We start from the raw sequence: 23,541 nt of genomic DNA on the forward strand, positions 1-23,541 counted from the left end.
GCTTCCCTAGTCCTTAGAAAAAACAAAACAGTAATTATCTGACAACAGCCAAAATAAAGCTAGTCCTCAGATTCACTGATGGACTTTTTTCGTCTTCATCCCACTGAAACCTCGCTCACACCTATACACTCACTTCTCACCCTTCGCTACTTTAGTTTCCTTTGAAGTACTTTCTAATTTTTTTTATTTTATATATTATGAGAATTAAATTCCATGAGGGCAGGGATTTTTTAGTGTTTTGTTCAGTGGTGTCTGCAGAGAGTCTAAGACAGTGCTTGTTACAGAGTAGGACTTCGGTAAGTATTTGTTAAATTGTGTATATGCAAATAGAAACTTGACATGGTATCTCTGGCAAAGGAGTTTTTTTCTTTTCACTTTTAGGGAGCATTCTACTCTTAAGGCTTTAAAGCATTTCTTTTCTTGGAACATTATGCAGATATTTTTCTAAAACCTCAGAGTAAAATGCACAGTTAAGGATTTTTTTAAATAGTAGTTCCTTTTTGTTACTTTTCTGGAAAGCAGAGTGCAGTATCTTCCATCTGCTAGTTCACTCCCCTTTAAATGCCCACAACTGCCAAGGCTGAGCCAGACCAAAGCCAGGAGCCAGGAACTCCATCTGGGTTTCCCACATGGGTGGCAGAACTCAAGCACTTGAGCCATCAACTCCTGCCTCCCAGGATGTGCATTAGCAGAAAGCTAGATGGGAAGCAGAAGCAGGACTTCATCCTAGGCACTTCCATACGGGAGGCAGGCATCCCACGGGTTAGCTTAACGCACTGCAGTGCAACACCCACTTCTAAATAGTAGTTCCAACCAGATATGCTACACCTCATTTTGAGGTTGGCAGGTTGACAACAAGTACAGTATGTTGAAATCTACTTTGTACCAATCCTGTGCATGTATAGGGACTCAGTCCCTACCCTCAAAAAACTTAAAGTAGGAGAAATAGACAGTACTAGCACAGGGTTCCACCGCCATATCAGGACATAGGAGTGGGGTGTTCACACAAGGTCAGAAAAGGCTTCCTGGAATAATTCTTCCTGACACCTGTATTGAAATCTTAGGGTAAAATAGGAGTTAGCAGAGAGATTGTAGAAATTCACCATCTAATGAGGCAGACGGATGACATGAGCAATCAACTCTAATACACTGTTATAAGAGAGAAGTGGTCAGGAGTGCTGATTGAACAAAGATGTGGAAGAGGCTGATGCCCTTTTGACAAAATAGAGAAGGCATCTCAGGAGAGGTGAAACTTGAGCTAGGTATTGAAAGACAGGGATGTGGTAGGCAGCAGAAGCAGTATATAGAACAGAGACGGGTGTCGGCGTCCGTGGCCGTGTAGGGAGTTATGAATAGCCCAGCCATAGATAGAGCAGAAGCATTAAGAGATGAGAATGGAGGTAGAAAGGAACCAGATCTTAAAGGGCCTTATATGCCATGCTAAGGAATTTAATATTTATTGTTAAGAGCCTAGAAGAAACTTGTGGTGACCATTCTTACCTGGAGATCTCTACCTGTAACAGAACGGGAACACCATGAAGTGATTCACTTCAGCACTTTGTTCTGAAACAAAAAGACAGACACATTGGGAAACATCAGAAAGAGAGAACAGGGTGGGGAGAGGGGAGGGCGGTGAGGAAGACAGTGGCATAGAGCTTTTTTTTTTCTGCAGTTCTGTTCCTTAATCCTATATTTGTGTGTCCATTGGGCAAGGAAAAGGCCAGTGATGGGGAAAAGGGCCAGTGGAACTGAGTCAGGTTTCCAGGTTCTGATGGTTTATCGGAGGCATCCAGTCCTTAGTGTTAATGAAGGGGTTTGAGGATTGTGCCTTGCACGTATGTGAGGCTCCCTTTTGGTGCACTACCTTGCAGATTAATAGTTAGCCAAAGCTTTTCTTCAGGCTGGCATCCCAGGTGTTCCTTGAGCTACAGTGGGACCAAGCAGAGAGCTGAGCAACTTAAAGGGGGGAAAAAGAATGTAAGGAATTTTGAAGCTTTGAGATAGATATTTGGGATTTGTTAGTGTTTCTCTTTGATGTTATATGTTTTAAAATTCTTATAGTAAAAAATGTTTGTTCTCAGTATAGTGCCCAAGAAACCCTGATACTAATATTTCAAATATGTTTTCGTCCTCATTAACTCAATTTGTTTTTCTTTCCTACGACATTAAACATGAGTCTTTAAGTGTGTAACTTTGTGTGATACTTTAAAGGTATGTCTTCTGCACAGCAAATTGTTTGCAGCTCCAGAAAAACTTATAACTGAACAGGTTAGAGATTTGTAAAACTGCCATTGTACACTAAACACAGAAATGTGGATGCCTCTCCCCACCTTTTTTTTTTTTTCACTTTTAAGTGGCACTGATTTTTTCAGGAACAGTATGTCTTTTGACCCTTAAATTCTTTAACAGACTTTATAAAAGGTACCCAACATACCTTCCCATTCTTCAGAGGGCTGTTGAACGGTGGTATGGAGAGCCGGCGTGTACAACTCCCATCCTGAAACTCTTGGCAGAGCTGATGCAGAACAGGTAAGCAGTGTGACAAGGAGTGAAGAAACAGTCTGCTGCTATGTTCAGACTCTCCAGAGATCACACTTTCCTAGCTGGTGTGCGTGTGTTCAAGGCCTACCAAAATCCCAGGAACCACCATTTAAGGTGGTCCGTGAAAACAATAGGATTAGAGACTTGACGTTGAGACCCTTTGCGAGAAAGGGCATAGTATACTTCAGTCTATGTGAGGACTATAAAAATTGGAAAAAATTGGGGAGACTGCAGCCACCATTATTTAAATTATTCAAAATCACAAAATGGAGGGAGAGCGGCTGTTTTAACTGTTTCACCACCTGATTGCAAGTCTGCAGGATTTTAAAGCAGGAAAGAAGTTTGGACGTCTCTGTGTAGAGGCGAATCATGTATGGATAAAGACGCTGACTCCCAGAGCAATTTATGGGCACATAGTTGTTTGCCTCAGGAGCTCTGGGGATTATCCCTGGGTTTGACTTCTAAATTATGTTTCTTCCTCTATGCCTAGATGCATATATTTGGGTGATTTATGCACTCACAATTTTCATTGAAATAGCAACTACAACACTTCTCAGAAATTGCCTAGTTGACCTTATAATTTGCATAGACTGGCAGAGATTTAAACACTCTGCATATAAATATTAGCAAAGAGTAATAAAAGAGAAAAGGGTAAAAGAGAAAACTGCAACAAGCTAATTGTGTTTACCTCTTTAAAATATGTCATTGTGAATATGGCTTAGCACCAAATTACCTGTCACTTAGCCATCTTGCCTCATCAATTCCTCTGTAAACTGCGTGTCGGAAGGGAGATACCCAAACAGGGAAGGACTATTAGTTGCAGCTCTAATTTTATCTCTGGTCACAGCAGTAATTTAACATTTTTACTCTAAAGCAAGAGGTGGAAAAAGACCTGGCAAATAAAGAAATGTGAGTATTATTTTTTTCAGAGCTGTTGGTTTAAAAAAAAAAATCTCATTGGTGCCTGAAATAATAAGGGGAAAATGGCTTTCTATTTTCTATTGGAAATTTAAGGGTTTTTTTCTTATTAAATTCTAACATTTAGCCAGATAACTGATATTAGTATTACTGATACAACATTTAATATTAAAGCAAAAAAATCATTGTATTGAATATTGTAAAGGATTTTATGTCTGCCCTAGGCAGATAATTCATATCCAGAACAATTATGCTAAGAATTATCTAGTGAAAATGTGTTATCTCAGAAAATGCATCATTTTGTCTATATTTTCCTAGAATCTAATGTGAATTATGAATATGCATTCCTTTTCTGTAATCAAGAATTGTATGCCAATAGGAAATGTTTATAATAACATGACCTCCAGGATATAATTGTACCAAACAGTAAAGCATTCTGAAAAAGCATGGAAATGCAGGAATTCATTCAATTCCTGACAAACAGAACTTTAGCAATGTCTTTACTTTTTGGTTTGGTTTTGTTTGCTCATCTTTTTAACAATATATCATTATTTCTTGAAAGAACAACAGGAAGGCATATTAGAACAAACTAAAACTAAGATGATACTAAAAAAAAAAAAGGAATATTATGTCAAGATAGCATGTCATTTCTTTAGCTGCTCATACTGTTACCCTGTCTGTCAGGAACCAGGGAAGTTGAATTGTTCTCAGAAAATTTTTGAGATTTGTATCTCTTTACTGAAGGTATGTGTGGTGGAAACTATAATCTTTAGTGTAATTTAATGTGTTTGAAATATGCCTGAAGTATTAAATGATTCATTAAATATATGTGCAGTATTAAAGGTACCTGGATTTCCTATCTGTCACTTTAGAATCTGTTTTTAAAATGTGTATTAGGCACAGTAGGAGCATTCAAATGTAAAAAGACATCTCTATTCGGTATCTATGTAAACATACACATCTACATCTGGGGTTTTATTATTATGCTTATGATTCTCATTATCCATCCAGCACTTTGTATGACAGGAAAAGAGGTGAGAGATCTGGGATACAGGATGTCAGAATGTTGTTTTGACAGATAAAGAAATGCACTCTTTGAGTCAACAAATAAGTGGGAATAGCTCTTCTTAATTGTCTGGTACCTTAACAGTGAGGGAATTCACATACATATTTTATCAACAGTTGTTGAATGGAATGGCACTTTAAGGGATAATTTCACTGCTGCTGCTTCTAATAAAAGAAAATGCTGGACATTTTAAACCTGTATTTGATTTCTTCATCTGCACATATAGTCTAATTTTTTTGCTATATTTCTTAGATCTCAGCGTTTGAATTTTGATGTATCATCTCCTAATGGGATTCTTCTCTTCAGAGAAGCTAGTAAAATGATTTGCACTTATGGTGAGTATCCTTTTCCATATTTGTCTGTGCAATATAACTTTATCTCTTTGGAGGAAAGAAAGATGTTAGTTATTTTGTTCTTTTGAGGCTTCATATCCGTATGAATTTGTGAAGTGGGTAATAGGAGTGCAGAAAGCCAGGTAGCTATCATGTTGGAGGAGTAAGCAGCTGCCTTTGACTACAAATCATGCCTGACCAACTTGATGAATTTCTTTTGGAAAAAAATGCAGTGTCAGTAGATAAAGGGAATGCACTAGAATATTGAAAAGGTATAGCATATTCACAAGTGCTAAAAGTTACATCAGGGAGTTTGCTATCCTGGGTCACTGAATTTGAGGAAATGTACTTGTAAAGAGCCGTAAGTATTGCATTACAAGGAACTTTTGGGAACTGCATTCCTAGAAGCAGACATCTATAACAAAGATTGTCCTATTCAATTACAATCCAAAAATCTTAGAGTTTGGTTAGCAGTCTGTGCCTTAGAACTACAATAAACCCAAAACTTTCCAATTCTGACAGCTTCATCGGGGTAATTCTCTACTCACTGGAACTTGGATGTAAATAGGGAATTGGGAGAGGGTGGATAGGAACCCTCTGTAATCTGATTTGGCAAATACTGACTGAACACTGACCCTGAACTGGGCTCTGTACATTGCATTTCTCCCCGTGAGATGTTTCTTGTGCTCTCCTTCTTTCATTGCCTTTGTCCTCTTCCTTTTTGCCTGTCTGAACTTACTTTCCCAAGTCAACAGCGAGCTCTAAGTAATTTGGTCTCAAACATTGCCTACGGTTCTCATATATTTCTTTTTGGGTATCTAGAAAGAGATAAAGGCTATTTCGTGTGTGTGTGTGTGTGTGTGCGTGCGTGCATGCACTAGAGAGAGAGAGAAATAACCATTGAAAGCACATTAATTTTTATTTTTTACTTATTTAAAAGACAGAAAAAGAGACATAGAGATCTTCTATTCACTGATTCACCTTCAAAATGCCCACAACAGCTGAGGCTGGGCCAGGCTGAAGCCAGGAGCCTGGAGTTCAATCTGGGTCTCCTACATGGGTGGAAGGGACACAAATACTTGAGCCATTACTTGCTACCTCCCAGGGTGCTTATTAGTAGGAAGCTGGGATTGGAAGTGGAACTAGGTCTCAAACCCAGACCCTTCAGTATGGGATGTGGGCATAACCAAAAAGCAGGGTCTTAACCACTGTGCCAAACGCCTGATTAGCATGTCACTTTTTTTAAAGTAGAAGCTTGCTGTTTAAAAATAAATAAATAAATAAACAGAACAGTAGATGTTTTCAACTATTTTTATCAGTTCAAAGTGCATTCTGGGGCTCTGAGCTACACAGCTATGTAAGCCTGTGTTTGAAATGCTTTGATGTGTGGATATCGCAGTGGTCCGTGTACAGAAACTTCAGAAAGCACCTATTGAAGACAGCAAAGTTTCACTCTTGTTTTCATTTGTACCAGCAATTCCATCTGTTACATCTATTTGGAAATAGACACATTCAAAATCATAAAAAGTAGAAATCGTAGAGGTAAAAATGGACTTCTTTTTAAATATTCTAAATATAGTTTGCCAATTAGTGTCTTATTATACTAAGATCTATATGGTGGACCGCCTTTAAAATGCAGTGTGTTCTATTAGGAAAAGCAATTTTTGGAGATTTAAGATCTAAATACCAATGCTAGTACTAATGCTTATCAACTAAGCCCTTGACCTTCGATTAACACTATACATCTTTGTGCCCAATGTTCTCATATATAAAATTAGGAATAGCAAATACCTACAGACCCACCTACTAATTAGGATTAAGGGGGTTAATGAACTGGCCTGGCACAGGGGACAGCCTGTGATAGGTACTCATTGAAGGTGCCTGTTCTGGATCTAAAGCCTTTCTCTTAGCTCACTGAGCCGGCAGCCTTCTTAGGACAGGTGTTCCCTGTCCCACATCACTGTTTTGTTCAGGAATGCCTCCTGCTTGGATCACACTGTCCTGCTTCCTTCTGCCTGTAGCCGGTGCTGAGTCTTTAGTTCTTTACTTTTAAAGGGATTTCCCTTAATAATTCCCATAATGAAACAGTGTATATATATATTAAGAATCACTTAGCAGCTGGTAAAGCATTTAACTATAGAAATGTTGGGTTGCGGTTACTGATTACAATTTTATCTTTGCCACACCTTTTTCTGGATTGTGTCTTTCTTTAAATATATTTTTTCCCTTTAGGGCTTATTCACTATTGCAGTAGAACTGATAAAAGCAGTGAGCCTCCCTTCTCCCAGTATCACTGGCTCCCTTGGACAGAATATATGTCCAGCAAGGGACACCAAAAGGAATCTCATAGGACAGGGCTGATCAACTTCGTTCAAAAGCTGTCCAGTCTCTTATCAAGTTGTCTGACATAGACCAAAGGCATCACAACAAAAATTGTGAAAAAATATATATGTGAGGATAATCTTAGGAGGAAGGAGAGCAGACAGAAGGAGCCAAAGGAAGGAAAGGGGAAGGAGAAAGGAGGTAGAGGGGGAAAGAGACAAAACCTTTAAGGCATTCTTGAAAAGAGAAGTGAGTTTGGCATTTTCTTACCCTAAGTAAGCAAATAGGGCTCTGTTTCTCAGTTTAGATTAATAGCATCTCCCATTTTTAAATCAGCTATTATGTGTCTGCTCCTGTGTTAGGCTATTTATCATACATTACCCCATTTAATCCTCAAGATAGATATTACGATCTGCCATTCACCAGTTGTCTCACCTTCGTTAAGTTGCTCGCTTGTCTTGCTTCACTCTTGTTAAACAAAGAAAATTATACCTGTTTGATGATTGTGAGCATACAATTTAACAATGTGTAGAAGTCCTTAGACCAGTTAGTTGCTATGATTTATAAAGAAATTAAAGCTCATAAATGTTGAGAATATATATCACATGGCTGAAAAGTAGTTGAGCTGGACTTTGTTTCAAAGGCAGTGTGACTTCAGACAATAGTCTTTGCAATACCCTGTTGCCTCTTGGGAGTGGCCACAGGAAGATTGCACCTCGGATGTTTATGAAGCACTGTTCTTTAAAGCATGGTGATTCCTATCCCAAAACAAAGGGGAAATCAGAAGTTCAACAGAGAAAGTCCTTCAACTGTGGCACCGGTGACCTTACACATGAGCTTAACACGGAGCAGTAGAAAACTATTGCTCGCCCTTCTCTGATTCCCGTGCGGGCCCCCATCGGCCAAACTTATTTGTGAATCTTTGCCTTCTGTAATGTTTTATGAGCTGTGATATTACCTCTGGAGATTCTAATACAGTCCTTGGAGAGAGATCATGTGGTTGCCAGCCAGGGGACTAGAAAATGAATGAGTTCCAGGAGGACACAGAAGAGCCAGGATTATGTATTTCTTTGGTGAGCCAAGGTGAAGAAAGGGGAACCTCATGGAAGAGAGAGGCCAGAATATTCTGTGATCCCTTCTGGCACCGTCCTCACTGGGTTTCTTCTCTGCTCACCTCTCACTGGGGGCATTAGGTAGTCAGTGATTAGGGTGATGTGGAGGGGGAAGGACTTATTTCCACATGCACCTGATTTGTTATACATTTTGTGAGGTACCTCCACCTTGCTGCTCCATGAGACTGGCAGAAAAATAATACTTTTGATATGCTGTTTTATTTATCTACATTCTGTCATGATATACTTTGATGTAAGTTTTTAATTTTGCTTCAGCTCTCCGCTGCTCTTGCCGTTACAGCTCAGGGTCAGCAATGAGGTTAGCCACAGTAGCACAAAACAATTTCCTGTTTGTACAGCCCAGGTAACATTTGGATGAGGATTAAATTTTACCACATTTTCTACTAGCCCAAGCCTATTATTTCTAATGAGTTTTAAATTGCTTCAAGAACATGTATTTCAAAACTTAGTGCTATGATCCATTCAGCCTGAGCAACTTAATAAAAGAAATTTCTTTCTTAAATTTTTGGTTAAAATGCCGCATGCAGTGTAATAAATGTTATTACTTTGGAAACCTACTTCTCAGTTTTAAGAACTGGATGTTTTTTATGCTCAATTTCTATTTGTCTAATCTTTTCTTTTCCTTTGCCTCTGGGTACTGGTATCTTTAGTGACATCTGTTGGTTGAAGAGCGCACAGAAGGGAGAGACAGTGGTTGTTTTCATAAGGCTGCCAAAATGGAACTGCTGTTATTTCTTCCTTAGGAACCAAACTGAAAAAGTTCAGTGGTGAAAATCTAAATGTTAAATGGGTAGAATAAGCTGTGATTATTCACTGTATCTAAGAATTTATATCAGAGGTCTTTATTTTTTAAGATTTATTTTTTATTTATTTTAAAGAGTTACAGAGAGAGGGAGAGACAAAGAGATCTTCCATCTGCTGGTTCACTCCCCCAAATGGCCGCCAGGGCCCAGGGCTGGGCCATGCCAAAGTCAGGAGCCTCTTCTGGGTCTCTCACATAGTTCCAGGAGTCATCCTTGGGTGACTTGGGTCATCCTCCAGGGCTTTCCCAAGTGCATTAGCAAGTAGCTGGATCAGAAGTGGACCAGCTGGGGTGTGAACCAGCACCCATATGGGATGCGGGCACGGCAGGCAGTGGCTTTTCCTACTGAGCCGCAACACCAGCCCCAGATCATGGGTCTCTTAAGCAGTATAAGCTCTGCATGCTTTTAAGGTATGCAAGCATGGAATGTGTAAAGTGTTCATTGTGACCTAGAAAACAAACGAGTGGTTTTCACATTGGATATAGCGGGACCCCAGAGGTCTGTAAGGGTACCACAGAGGCCCTTCAGAAAGTAGGGGCGGAGAGGGCCTGCTTTGACCAGAACCACCCAGCTCTAGAGTTGCACTAGACTTGTTGTAGAACATGTTGCCTGTTAAGATGTGTTTTTAAGGAGCTTGAAAATTATTGACATGTATTAGTAGAAGGATTGTAAGAATGGGTGATTATGATTGTATATTTACAGTAAAATTATTATAAGAAGATAGCTGAAGAATGCTTTGGTCTTCAGATAACTGGAGGCTTAATAAAATGCCACTAGGAAATAAGTTCTTGAAAACAGATTATCCAGGAACCACAGACATTGCCTTATATCTGATCAGAAACTTAGTTGAGGACATACAATAACAAAGTAGCAAATAAGGCTGCTCTACTTCTGATCCAATTCCTACTAATGTACCTGGGAAAGCAGCTGAAGATGGCCCAAGTATTTGGACCCCTTCCACCCACATGGGGGACCTGGATAGAGTTCCTGACTCTTGGTTTCAGCCTGGACCAGCCCCTCCCATTGTGGCCATTTGGAGAGTGAACCAGCAGATGGAAGATCTTTCTCTTTCTGACTCTCCCTCTCTCTATGTCACTCTATCTTTCAAATAAATAAAAATCAATCTTGAAAAGAGCAAAAGTTGACAAAAAATCTTTGGAAATAATGTAATAATCAATATGCAGAGAGTCTCAAAACCAGGTTCAGGTAACTTATAAAAGCAATACTCTGAGAAATATATTCCACTGTGAATCCAAGAGCCTGCTGCTCTTAGAAAATCTCTTTTATCACCACGAATATTTGAATTTGACCGCTTCTGCACATAGGCAATAATATGCTAGTGTATCCTTTCATCCATGCAGCTAATGTTTATTGAGCACTTACTACATATCTGGTACTGTGAGAGTTATAAAGTATAGCAAGATAAATGAGACACACCAAAAAAAGAAAAAAAATCTTCCTGTAAGGAACTTGAGTTCAGCAGGGGATTCAGACAAGTAAATGAAGAGTTATGCGTTGCATTCTGTGTTATGTTTGCAAAGTATTCAGAGTACTATGGGAGCCTTGAAGACACTTCTAATTCAAAGTGAAGGGTCAGAGAAGGCAATATTTCTTGAAGGAATGAGGATAGGGCCCAGAAGTTTGAAAGGGGCATTTAAACCAGACACTAGCTTTTACAAAGAACATAAATATGAAACAGCGTGGTCTATTAGGAAACTGCGAGAATTTCAAGTTGCTAGAGACAACGAAAATGCTAAGGAATTTCAGGCAGTAACAGAGATAGGAGGGGACTAATTAGGAAGTAACTTCTGAGTCAGATTAAGGAATCGTAACTTTACCCTTATTTTTAAGATTTATTTTTTATTTATTTGAAAGAGAGTTACAGAGAGAGGTAGAGACAGAGAGAGTGGTTCACTCCCCAGATGGCTGCAATGGCCAGAGCTGTGCCAATCCGAAGCCAGGAGCCAGGAGCTTCTTCCTGGTCTCCCATGTGGGTACAGGGGCCCAAGGACTTGAACCATCTTCTACTGCTATCCCAGGCCATAGCAGAGAGCTGGACCAGAAAAGGAGCAGCTGGGACTAGACCGGTGCCCATGTGGGATGCTGGCACTTTAGGCCAGGGCTTTAACCTGCTGTGCCACAGCACTGGCCCCAACTTTACCCTTTTTAAAAAAAGTAAGTTTTGGGGGCCAGCAAAGTGGTGCAGTGGATTAACACCCTGGCCTGAACCGCCAGCATCCCATGTGGGTGCTAGTTCTAGTCCCAGCTGTTCCTCTTCTGATCCAGCTCTCTGCTATGGCCTGGGAAAGCAGTGGAGGATGGCCCAAGTCATTGGGCCCCTGTGTGGGAGACCCAGAAGAAATTCCTGGCTCCTTGCTTCTGATTAGCACAGCTCCGGCCGTTGCAGCCAATTGGAGAGTGAACCATTGGATGGAAGACCTCTCTCTCTCTCTCTCTCTCTCTCTCTCTCTCTCTGTCTCTCCTCTCTGTGTAACTCTGACTTTCAAATAAATAAATAAATATAAAAAAGTAAATTTTAATGTGTATATTTAAGGCATAAATATGATGTTATGGTATATATATAGAGAGAGAGAGAGATAGTAAAAAAAGTTACTATAGTAAAGCAAATAGCCAATTAATATATCCATCATCTCAGGATTACCCATTTTTGGTATGTGTCTTTGTGTCAAGAGCATCTAAAAATCTGCTAATTTAGCTTGCATTCCAAATATACTACAATTTCCAGGGCTGGCTCTGTAGCGGGTAAAGCCGCCGCCTGCAATGCCAGCATCCCATATGGGCGCTGGTTCAAGTTCCGGCTGCTCTACTTCCTATCCAGCTCTCTGCTATGGCCTGGGAAAGCAGTGGAAAATGGCCCAAGTCCTTGGGTCCTTGCACCCACATGGGAGACCCTGAGGAAGTTCCGGATTCCTGGCTTCAGATAGGCGCAGCTCCAGCGATTGCAGACATCTGGGGAGTGAACCAGTGGATGGAAGACCCCTCTCTCTCTCTGCCTCTCCTTCTCTATCTGTGTAACTCTGACTTTCAAGTAAATAAATAAATCTTTTTTAAAATTTTTTTAAAGATTTGTTTATTTATTTGAAGGTCAGAGTTACACAGAGAGAGGAAAGGTGGAGAGAGAGAGACAGAGAGAGGTCCTCCATCTGCTGGTTCACTCCCCAAATGGCCACAATGGCCGGAGCTGCGCTGATCTGGAGCCAGGAGCCTCATCAGGGTCTCCCACATGGGTGCAGGGGCCCAAGGACTTGGGCCATCCTGTACTGCTTTCCCAGGCCATAGCAGAGAGCTGGATTGGAAGTGGAGCAGCTCAACCAGTGCCCATATGGGATGCTGGCACCTCAGGCCAGGGTGTTAACCCACTGCACCACAGCACTGGCCCCAATAAATAAATCTTTAAAAAAAAATTCCTATAACCCCATGTCATATATTAGATCTCTAAACTGAATTCTTCCTGCACATCTAATGCCATATATCCTCTGACTTCCATCCCTCTATTTCTTCCCCTCTCCCACGCCTCTGGTAACCACTGTTTTGTTATCTGATCTCCATGCATTTAGATTCCACATATATGTGAGGTCATGCAATATTTTTCTGTTTCTGGCTTGTTTGTTTAGCATAAATGTACCCTAGGCTCATCAGTGTAGTGGCAAATGGTAAGATCTCCTTTTTAGGACTGAATAATATTCCATTATGTATTTAGTAATGGGGAACATCTGGCCAGTGAACCATATAAGGCAAGGCCCACAAAATCATTTGGTCTAGCCAAGGCAACAACAGGCAGAAACTTGAGATTGTATCAATCTGTAGCAGGCTAATTTTTAAATTGATGATTTTACATGGCCCACAAATGATGCTATAAACATCCAAATGGCCCTTGGCAGATACAAGGTTCCCCGCCCCTAAGTGTACCACGGTTTATGCATGCATGCGTCTACCGGTAGACATCTAGGTTCTTTCCTACCTTGGCTATTGTGGATTATGCTGCAGTGAACACGGGAGTACAGATACCTTGCAAGGTGATGATTTCATTTCCTTTGACTATATGCCCAGAAGAGGAATTGCTGCCTTATATGGTAGTTATATATTTTTAGGATTAATTTATTTACTTGCTTACTTGGAAGACTGAGTGACAGAGAGAAAGAGAAAAACACAGAGAGGGAGAGATCTTCCATCCACTGGTTTACTCCCCAAATAGCCACAACAACCAGGTCTGGGGCAGGCCAAAGCCAGGAGCCAGGAACTCCAGCCTGTTTTTCTATGTGGGTGGCAAGGGCCCAAGTACTTGGGCCATATTCTGCTGCCTTCCTGGACACATTAGCAGGAAACTGGATTAAGAGCAGAGTGATTGATTCACAAACAGGCTCTCTGATATGAGATGCCAGCATTGCAAACAGTGGTTTAACCCACTCACCACGATGTCAGCCCTGGTAGTTCTATTTGTAATGTCTTTAGAAACTCCCATACTGTTTTCCATGACAGTTGGGGCAGTCACCTATATTCCCAGCAACAGTGTCCAAGTGCTCCTTTCTTTCCACACCCTCACCTATACTTGTTGTCTTTAGACTTTGATAATAAACCATCCCAATAGGAGTCACATGGTGATCACATAGTGGTTTCGATTTGCATTTCCCTGATGATTAACAATATTGAGGCCGTGGCTCACTAGGCTCACTAGGCTAATCCTCCACCTTGCAGCGCTGGCACACCGGGTTCTAGTCCTGGTCGGAGTGCTGGATTCTGTCCCGGTTGCCCCTCTTCCAGGCCAGCTCTCTGCTGTGGCCAGGGAGTGCAGTGGAGGATGGCCCAAGTGCTTGGGCCCTGCACCCTCATGGGAGACCAGGAGAAGCACCTGGCTCCTGCCATCGGATCAGCGCAGTGCACCGGTGGCAGTGCACCAGCCGCGGCGGCCATTGGAGGGTGAACCAACGGCAAAAGGAAGACCTTTCTCTCTGTCTCTCTCTCTCACTGACCACTCTGCCTGTCAAAAAAATAAAAAATAAATAAATAAATAAATAAACAATATTGAGCACCTTTTCACATGCTTTTTGGACATTTTATGCCTTCTTTAGATAAGGTCTGTTCTTATTCTTTTGTTTGAGTTGATTTTCCTCTGTTGTTTTATGAGTTCTCTATATATTTTGAATATTAAGCCCTTACAAGATACATGGTTTGCAAATATTTTTCCTAATCCATATGATACCATTTCATTTTTTTCCTTTGTTGTACATAAGCTTTTTTATCTGATTTAGTCCCATTTATTCATCTTTGCTTTTTGATTTGAACTCTTGCTTTAATATCCAAAAAGTCATTGCCATAGCCACTGTTTTTAGTTTTTCTCCTATGTTCTCTTCTATGAGTTTTATAGCTTTTAGTTTTACATTTTAGTTTTTTATCTATTTTTTTAGTTGATTTTTGTGTTTGGCATAAGATGAAGATACAGTTTAATTCTAATGCATGTGGAAATCCAGTTTTCCCAGCACCACTTATTGAAGACTCATTACACTGTTGTGTCTACTTGATGGCCTTGTCAAAAATTGGCTGTTTATGGTTTGTTTGGTTGGTTTTTTTTTTTTTTTTTTTTTTTTTTGGACAGGCAGAGTTAGAGAGAGAGAAAGAGAGAGAGAAAGGTCTTCCATTGGTTCACCCCCCAAATGGCTGCTACAGCCAGCGCGCTGCGCTGATCCGAAGCCAGGAGCCAGGTGCTTCCTCCTGGTCTCCCATTCGGGTTCAGGGCCCAAGGACTTGGGCCATCCTCCACTGCACTCCCGAGCCACAGCAGAGAGCTGGACTGGAAGAGGAGCAACCGGGACAGAATCCGGCACCCCAACCGGGACTAGAACCCTGGGTGCTGGCGCTGCAGGCGGAGGATTAGCCAAGTGAGCCGCGGCGCCGGCCAACTGTTTATGTTTGAATTTATTTCTGGACTCTGTATTCTGTCCCACTGATCTGTGTGTCTGTTTTTATATCAGTGCCATACTGTTTTGATTACTGTATCTTTGTAATACATTTTTAATCAGGAAGTATGATACCTCCCAACGTTGTTTTTCTTTCTCAGAATTGTTTGGGCTCTTCAGGATCTTTTGTAGTTCCATACAAATTTTAGATTTTTTTTTATTTCTATAAAAAATGACGTTGGGATTTTGTTAGGGGTGGCATGGAATCTATATATTGCTTTATGTAGCATGAACATGTTAACAATATTCTGTGAATCCATGTAGGAAATATATCTCCATTTATTTGTGTCTTCAGTTTGTTTCATCAATGTTTGATAGTTCTCAGTGTCTAGATCCTTAAACTTTATCCTTAAAGATACACTTTCCTTAAGGAAAATACTAAGTGGTTAAACAAAGTTATACAATCATTTATGTTTTCAGTAGGGGTGTGGAAGGTGAATCGTTTGCTGCAAGAATTTCCTGATGGAGTGGACATCATGACACAGCGAGTTAAGCCACAGCTTGTGTCTTCTGCATCCTATTTCGGAGTGCCAGTTTGAGTCCCAGCTACTCTGTTTCCAGTCCCACTTCCTGCTAATGCACCCTGGGAGACAGCAGATGATGGCTGCTCGGTCCCTGCTCGGGTCCCTGCCATCCATGTGGGGGACCCAGATGGAGTTCCTGGCTCCTGGTTTTGGCCTGGATCTTCCCTGGCTGTAATGGGCATTTGGGGAGTGAACCAGATGACAGAAGATATCTCTCTCTTTCTGTCATTTGCTTTCTCTCTCTCTACCTTTCAAGGAGGTGAAAAATAAAAATAGGAGAAATGGAGAAACCTGGACTTGGTAATGAACATTTAGAATTAGAATAGACTCTCAGAAGTGGATTTATACTTTTTTTATTTACAGGCAGAGAAAGAGAGACAGAAGGGGAAAGAGACAGTCAGACAGAACCATGCACTGGTTCACTCCCCAAATGCCCAGGGGTTAGGATGGGGCCAGGTCAAAACCAGGAGCCTGGAACTTGGTCCAGAACGCCCACGTGGGTGGCAGAGACCAAGTACTTGATCCGTTATCCACCGCCTCCCAGAGTGCACACCAGCAGGAAGCTGGAATTAAAAGGGGAGCTGGGAGTCCACCCAGGTACTGCAGTAGTGGGTGTGGAAATCCCAATTGGCATCTTAACCGTGAGGCAAAATAATTACCCTGGGTTTATACATTTTTATTTTTAGTATTACCAAATTGCTCTCTAGAATGGTTTTTTCTAATTTTATATTCCCAACAATTTGCTTAATTTTCCATTCTTTTTTTCAATTTTAAGTTCTTTATTTACATAAGGTTCTTGTGGACACTGCATTGTTTTCATCTTTTCCAATCTGAAAGGGAATTACTGTTCCCTTCCGAGTGTCACAGCTTCAGCTCCGCCCAGACCATTTCTGTCTCAGGGACTTGGCTGGTTTGCAGAAAGACAAGTGAGCTAAGTGACCTCTGAAGGAAAATGTCGACAAGCTTGCGGTTCTCTTCCCATAACTGTTCTGATGGTGAACGAAGACACTCAGCCTATAGAAATGTCAGCTGAATATCAAACTCACTTTAAAATTGTAGAGATTAAAAGGAAAAAAATAAAAGGTAAATCAATGTAATGGATTGCTTTATAAACCAGGAAATGGCATTGTTCATACCATTAGTTCCTCCTGGAACAAGATACCACGATAGTCTATCTTAACCATTTCCCCTTAATATTCTTCTGAGGCACAGAGAACTTGTGGGAAACCCCACAGCTAATTCTGTGAAGGAACAGAAGGCAGGAAGTCAGAAGATCTGCATTACCCTTGCTTTGAATGAGAGTTTAGAGGGAAGTGACATTATTCTACACTACACACACATACCCAGCTTCACCTCCTCTTTTTCAGGCTCTCGTTCCTCCAGCGGTAAACTTACATGCTGTCAGGCTATCGGGGGGAAATGAACCCCCAGTGTTGCATATTGTCATAGCTTGCACTCATTGAACACTGTACCAGTTATTGTGGTGAGCACTTTACATATGCTGTTCCTTTATTCCCTGTAAGCCTTGAGTTATATGTGTTGTTTTCCTCATTTTATTTATAAGGAAGCTGTGACCTACAGAGATTATTGATCTGCTCAGATACCCAGATAGTAAGGAAGGATCTAGAATTTAAACCAGGTCACTATGACTCCAAAGCCAAGAGCAGCGATCACTATCTTATGGACTATGTGTTTAATCTCCCATAAGAATATTACCTGGTTCAGCTGAGGTTTGTGAAGGAAGGCTGTTCCTCTTCATGGGTAGGAAGTCTCTTGACAAGAACGATACTGTGCAGTTTTTCCACCTTTCCTCAGGGGAAAGGTAGAAAGTCACTGGAGGATAAAAAGTTAGGGATCAGGCATTTGGCATAAGAAGTTAAGTTGCTGCTTGGGATGCCCACATCCCCTGTTAAAGTGCCTGAGTTCAAGTCCCAGCTCACTCGCTCACTCTGTTTCTATCTATCTGAAAGGGAAAGCAACGGAGAGAAAGGGAGAGACAAAGAGATCTTCCAGCTACTGGTTTACTCCCCAAGTGACCACAGCAGCCAGGGCAGGGTCAAGCAAGGGCTAGGACCCTGGAACTCCATCCCAGTCTCCCACATAAGTGGCAGGGGTCTTCATTGCTTTCCCAGGTGCATTATCAAGGAGCTGTATAAGAAGCAGATCAGCCGGCATTTAAACTAGTGCTGGAATAGAGGATACCAGCAGTACAACTAGCAGCTAAACCCACTGTACCACAGTGCAGGCCCCTGCAGCTCCACTCTTGGTTTCACCTTCCTGCTAATGCGCAGCCTGGGGCACAGCAGGGATGGCTCAGGTGGTTGAGTCTTTGCAAGCCGTCTGGCCGAGCTCCAGGTGTTGGGAGCATTTGGGAAGTGAGCCAGTGGATGGGAAACCTGTGTGTCTATCTGCCTCTCTCTCTTTCTCAAATAAATAAGTAAATTTTTTTATTGTTTAAAAAAAGTAGTAGTTTTAAAATGTTTAAAGTAGACCTGGAAGTCAATCTTAGATGAGCAGAAGAGGAAATTTTACATCTTTCTGTGTCTGTTCCTCTCTAGATGTTGAGAATCTTGAATGTAAATCTTGAGAGAAGTCTAGAAAGGTACTTCTGAGTATTGGAGGTTAACAACAACAAAGGCCCTCTCTATAGAGGAAAGAGTACAAGTCAAGGAGGAGGACTCAAGTAGTTAATGTAATTAATAATGAGGAAAATATTTCTGATAAGTCAAATTATCATTTGGCCCTCCATGCTTATTCCTCAGGCATTTCCCCTTATCATTCAATGAGATTGCTTGTCCTGCTACAGCATGTGCAAGAGTCAGAATGACAATTCCATGGTTCTTGTGCCTCCAGTCCCGTATTGCTGCCTTTGGGCAGGTTAACCATTCAGTTCACATCATTCTTTTCCCCTAGCCCCAACAAAACCTCAGTATGCATCTTAACTCCAGTCTAGTGTTAAGGCTGTAACACTAACCCCCATTTATAGCAAATGCAGTCAGTGGCAAACAATGAGATTTTCCTTTTGGTTCTAGCCTTTGGAAGTCTATTTTATTTCATTAAGGAAAGTATCACTTCTCATTGTGCTGCAATGATACTACTGAAGTGGCAAGTGTTACTGCCTTCACTGACTGCCAACCTGAGAATGCTATTATCTGCTAGCTGCCAGTTAGTGCAATGTACATCTCCCATGTAGAAGTAAGTGCTGGGAAGGTAGGAGTTCAGACTTTCTAGGTGTGGGTAGAACAAAGAGGACAAGGAGAGTTATCATACCTGAAATGGAACATCAAAACCAAACCTCAGCCCTATCACTTCAGTTTTCCATCTGTTAGATTTTAAGTGTTTTGAAGACTGGAACCTCACTTGCAGTAAATACTGTTGTATACATATTGAATAAAGATGAATCAGAGTGAAAAAATGATGGTTGGCCAAGCCTTCTCCTCCATCATCTTTTATAGCCACAAGTGAATGCAGAGCATTTGAGCAAAATGAGATACAGTTTGAGGTTTTCAAAAATATTAATCAGGGGCCAGGGCTGTGGTTAAGCATCTGCCTGCAGTACCAGCATCCCATATGTGTGCCAGTTTGAGTCCTGGCTGCTGTACTTCTGATCCAGCTCCCTACTGATGGTCTGGGAAGGCAGTGGAAGGTGGTCTAAGGACTGACGCCCCTGCTCCTGTATGGGAGACCCAGAAGAAGCTCCTGGCTCCTGGCTTCCAATCTGCCCAGCTCTAGCCATTGTGGCCATTTGGGGAGTAAACCAGCAGATGGACGGCTTCTCTCTGTCTCTCACTCTCTCTGTATCTCTGCCTCTCAAATAAATAAATCTTTAAAAAATATTAATCAGGGGCAGGCACTTGACACAGTGGTTAAAACACTACTTGGAATGCCCACATGCCAAATTAGAGTATCTGAGTTCTGTTTTCCATTCCAGCTCCCTACTAATGCACACCCTCAGAGTTAGCAAGTGATGGCTCAATTACTTGGGCCCCTGCCACCTAAATGGGAGACCCAGTTTGAGCTCCAGGGCCCTGGCTTCTTTGACCTGGTACATCTCTAGCTGTTGTAGGCATTCGGGGAATGAACCAATGGATGAAAGATCTGTCTCCCCACCCCACCCCACCCCACCCCACCCCCGGTACAGCAGGGTAAGCTGCTACTTGAGACACCTGCATCCTATATCAGAGTGCCTGGAATCTGGTTCCTCCTCCATTTCCTCCAGCCTCTGGCTAATATGCCTCAGAGCAGCAGCAGCAAATGCTTGCCCAAGTACTTGGCTTCCTGCCACCCACATGAGAAACCTGGGTGGAGTTCCTGGCTTCAAGTTGGCTCAGTCCTGGCTGTTGCAGGCATTTGGAGAGTGAACCAATAGATGAAAGATTTTTCTCCCTCCCTCTCTCTCTCTGTCTTTCTGACTGTCACTCTGCCTTTCAAACAAATAAATAATCTTTCCTTTAAAAAATATTAATCATTCTGTTGCATGTTCATCACAGTATACTAATTACTCTTTTAATTATTACAAATATATCTGAAATAGTTCAAAAAGCAAGATATGTATGCAAAATTGCAACCTGTGAAAGGTGTGACAAAATAAAAGTTGTGATTCTAAATAATACTTCTTGATGATATATTGCCCAGGCCTTTACAATCAAGTTTTCTTTCCTGTGCCTTTTCCTGCAAAATTTAGGACCTTGCCTCCCCCATAAAGATGTCAGCATAGATAGACCCCAGTAGTTTACTCGCTTTGACCCTGCCCTCGGCAACAAACACAAAATAGATGAACCACCTCCCTGCTGCCCTAGCTCTTTCTTCAAGTACACACAGTCTGTTCTTTCTTGAGAAGTGGAAGAGGAAACATCTACCTTGGTTTAAATTGAATGTGAGGCAAAGGTAGAAAAGCAGTGATTAAAACTGTCCTCCCCAGTATTCTGCTTTCTCTGACCTCCCTCCATTTGCACTTCGTCTACCCAGAGCGCTCTCCTCTCCACCTGGGAAACTGCAGGTGATCCTTCAACAGCCTGTTGTCCGAATCCTTTCCCTGCCGCTCTCCTGCCCTTCCTACCTCCCATAACATCTCGACACAGCTCTTGGATAGCATTTGTCACATTGTGTGGAATTAGTATTTACAGATCTGCTTCCCCAACCAGACTGAACTCGTTCAGAGCAGATTTTATTTTAATATTGGTGTGTTTATCCCAGCACCTCACACATGGTAGCTGTTAAGTAAATGCTGTCATATTGAACTGAATCTTTATGGAGCTACTGTATTTCTAAGGTAAGTCAGGATGAGATCATGAAAGAGGGTACAGAACTTGAGATTGAGTACATAATTCTAAGGCATGCTTCAGCCTTCCAGACAAGGATTTTTTTTTATTCAGATGTATGAATTATAAGGAAAGCCACATGGGCTTCTAAGGCTGCACAGAAAGCACTGATATGGAAATGTAATGTAAGGCACATAAAGGAGAGGAAACCTACATCCTGGGCTGGTCCTGAGTTTCATGCCCTACTAGCACTATTGGTCTTCTTAACCTCCTAGTACTCATGTGGTGACCTTGATATATGTATCAGTCAGGATTCAAACAGGGCAAAAGAACCAATATAAAGAAGCAATATGATATTTGTGCAATAGAGAGTTTATTTTAGCAATTAGAATTTTTATAATCTTGGGTATAGATAGAGAAATAGGTCCAAAGGGGAGAACTGGAGACTCGGGAAAAGAAGTCACTGCTCACCCCTCCTAAAACAATAGCAAACATGGACAGGCTGGGCTTGCGGGGACATCTGGAAGGTTGCACATCTAGCTGCTGGAGTGAGGCTCTGGGAGGGTACAGGGTGGAGGAGTTGTGTGATGGCATAGAAGTCAGTGGAAGGCTGTTGCCTCTGCAGAGCTGCTGGTTCCATAAGTTTGCTGTCAAGTGTTTGGTGGTGGGTTTGGGGTCATTGGTCAGCAAGGCTGATAGTTATAAACACAGAACAGGGAAGAATAAGGACAAGCTGGAACTCAGAAGCTTCGTACACATGACTCTCACCACCTTTAACCACAGCAGCCTTCAGAAAGTTATGGCAGCTGCCTCACATGCATCTTCCGAATCTCTCATTGATTTCTTGTTTTGGCCACTTTGACCTTAGCCAGATAGGGAAATGCATTCTGGAAACTTCTTATTTAGCCCAGTTGACATAACATAAACCACAAGAATGTACCCCCAAATTCTGTAAATATATGATTTTCAGGTTTTTTTTTTAATTTATTGATTTACTCGAAAGGCAGTTACATGGAATGGGGGTGGGGAGATCTTCCATCTGCTGGTTCACTCCTCAAATGGCTGCAATGGCTGGAGCTGGACCATGCTGTAATCAGGAACCAGGAACTCCATCTGGGTCTCCTACATTGTTGGCAGGGACCTAAGAACTTGGGCCATCTTCCACTGCCTTCCCACATGCATTAGCAGGGAGCTGGATTGGAAGTGGAGCAGCTGGTACTCGAACCAGCACTCATACGGGATACCAGTGTCACCGGTAGCAGCTGAACCTGCTGCGCCACAACACCTGCTCCTAGTGCTCACTTGAACAGGAAAATCAGAGCTAAGGAACTTGTATGACTTTATTTTTTTAGAAAGTATGTTTAGGTATTGCCTAGTAATGTGCCTTCCCACCACACATTTCAGAAACAGAAATTGTTGACTGTAAATACTAACTACTACAGAAAATTGTAAGGTAATTATATAAGCATTTCCTTGTCTTTTGATGGTTAGCATAGAATAAGTACAGTTTTTAAAATGGTCATCTCCAGATATTCTGAAAAAGAACCTAAAGAGAAAAAGAAGGTAACGTTTATTGTGCAATATGCCAAGAACTTCTGTATGTCTCATTTCATTTAATTCATGTCCCAAACCTCTGAAGTCCCTAATAGTATAGTAACCCAGAACATCAAGTTCATATTAAAATGTTGAAAATACATCCAGAAATTAAAGTAATTTACATTCCAGTCAGGTTATCTTTTTCTCTTGGCTTAACTGGTTATTTTACCTTTCTTTTTAAAAAAAACTTTATTGAAAAAACAACACATACATTAAAGGATATAAAGTGACCTAATCTTAAGAGTACGACTCAATGAATTTTTACATATCTATGTATACATACATATAATTATCCAGATAAAAATACAGAGCCTTCCTAATACCCTTGATTGATTTTCCTTGGTCTCTTTGTACTTCCCAGGTAAACTGCCATATGTTTTGATTTTTCATTACAGTGGATGGTTCAGTTTTGAAACAGTGCTAGGAGAAGTAGACATTAGTTGTAAAGTGAAAATGCTAAATAGTGTGCCCCGTAACTGCCTGGAACTACATCTACTCATGTCACTTTCTCTTTCTGCTTTTACCCTAAAACAGGTAATCAGATCCTGTCCCTGGGGAGCCTCTCAAAAGATCAAATGTATCCAATGAAACTCAAGGGCATCTCCATCTGCTATTCAGCTCTCAAATCTGCCTTGTGTGGAAATTATGTCAGCTTTGGCGTCTTCAAGTTGTATGGGGACAACCATTTTGACAATGTACTCCAGGCCTTTGTCAAAATGCTGCTGTCAGTGTCCCACTGTGACTTGCTAGTAAGCATTCGTGCATCCTGGGAGTCTTTGTGTGAAACGTGAAGCGTCGTCACCACAGGCCTCGAAGTGTTGCAGGGAAGCCCAGGGAGTTAGAACGACACCTGGACGTTTCATGTTTTAAGACAGCATACTTGATCTCACTTAGAGAATTCGGACAACCATAGGGGCTGTATTGATGTAACTAAACGTACAGTTTAGAAAGATGCAGCCAACATTTTCTGGTAAATTGGTCAGCCATTGTGCTCGAGGTCTTCTGCATATAGAGAAAATGTAATTAGCAGTTTTGGCTAATGACTTACAGCCGTATTCACAATGCAGAAA

At 41.4% G+C, this 23,541-nt stretch overlaps 1 protein-coding gene across 10 annotated transcripts in view; it reads left to right on the forward strand.

Moving 5' to 3' along the window:
- Window positions 1-23,541, forward strand: part of RANBP17 (RAN binding protein 17) — a 371,265-nt gene that overhangs the window by 298,725 nt on the left and 48,999 nt on the right. For 6 of the 10 annotated variants that reach the window (XM_051843604.2, XM_070076412.1, XM_070076411.1 and 3 more), the window contains 3 exons: window positions 2,410-2,529; window positions 4,778-4,860; window positions 23,006-23,220. In XM_051843604.2, the coding sequence (XP_051699564.1) occupies window positions 2,410-2,529; window positions 4,778-4,860; window positions 23,006-23,220 (418 nt within the window). The remainder of the gene's footprint in view (window positions 1-2,409; window positions 2,530-4,777; window positions 4,861-23,005; window positions 23,221-23,541) is intronic. The other 4 variants (XM_070076410.1, XM_070076414.1, XM_070076416.1 and 1 more) reach the window with 2 other exon arrangements.

The sequence above is a fragment of the Oryctolagus cuniculus genome, chromosome 6, assembly GCF_964237555.1.
Source record: "Oryctolagus cuniculus chromosome 6, mOryCun1.1, whole genome shotgun sequence".
Classification (NCBI taxonomy): Eukaryota; Metazoa; Chordata; class Mammalia; order Lagomorpha; family Leporidae; genus Oryctolagus; species Oryctolagus cuniculus.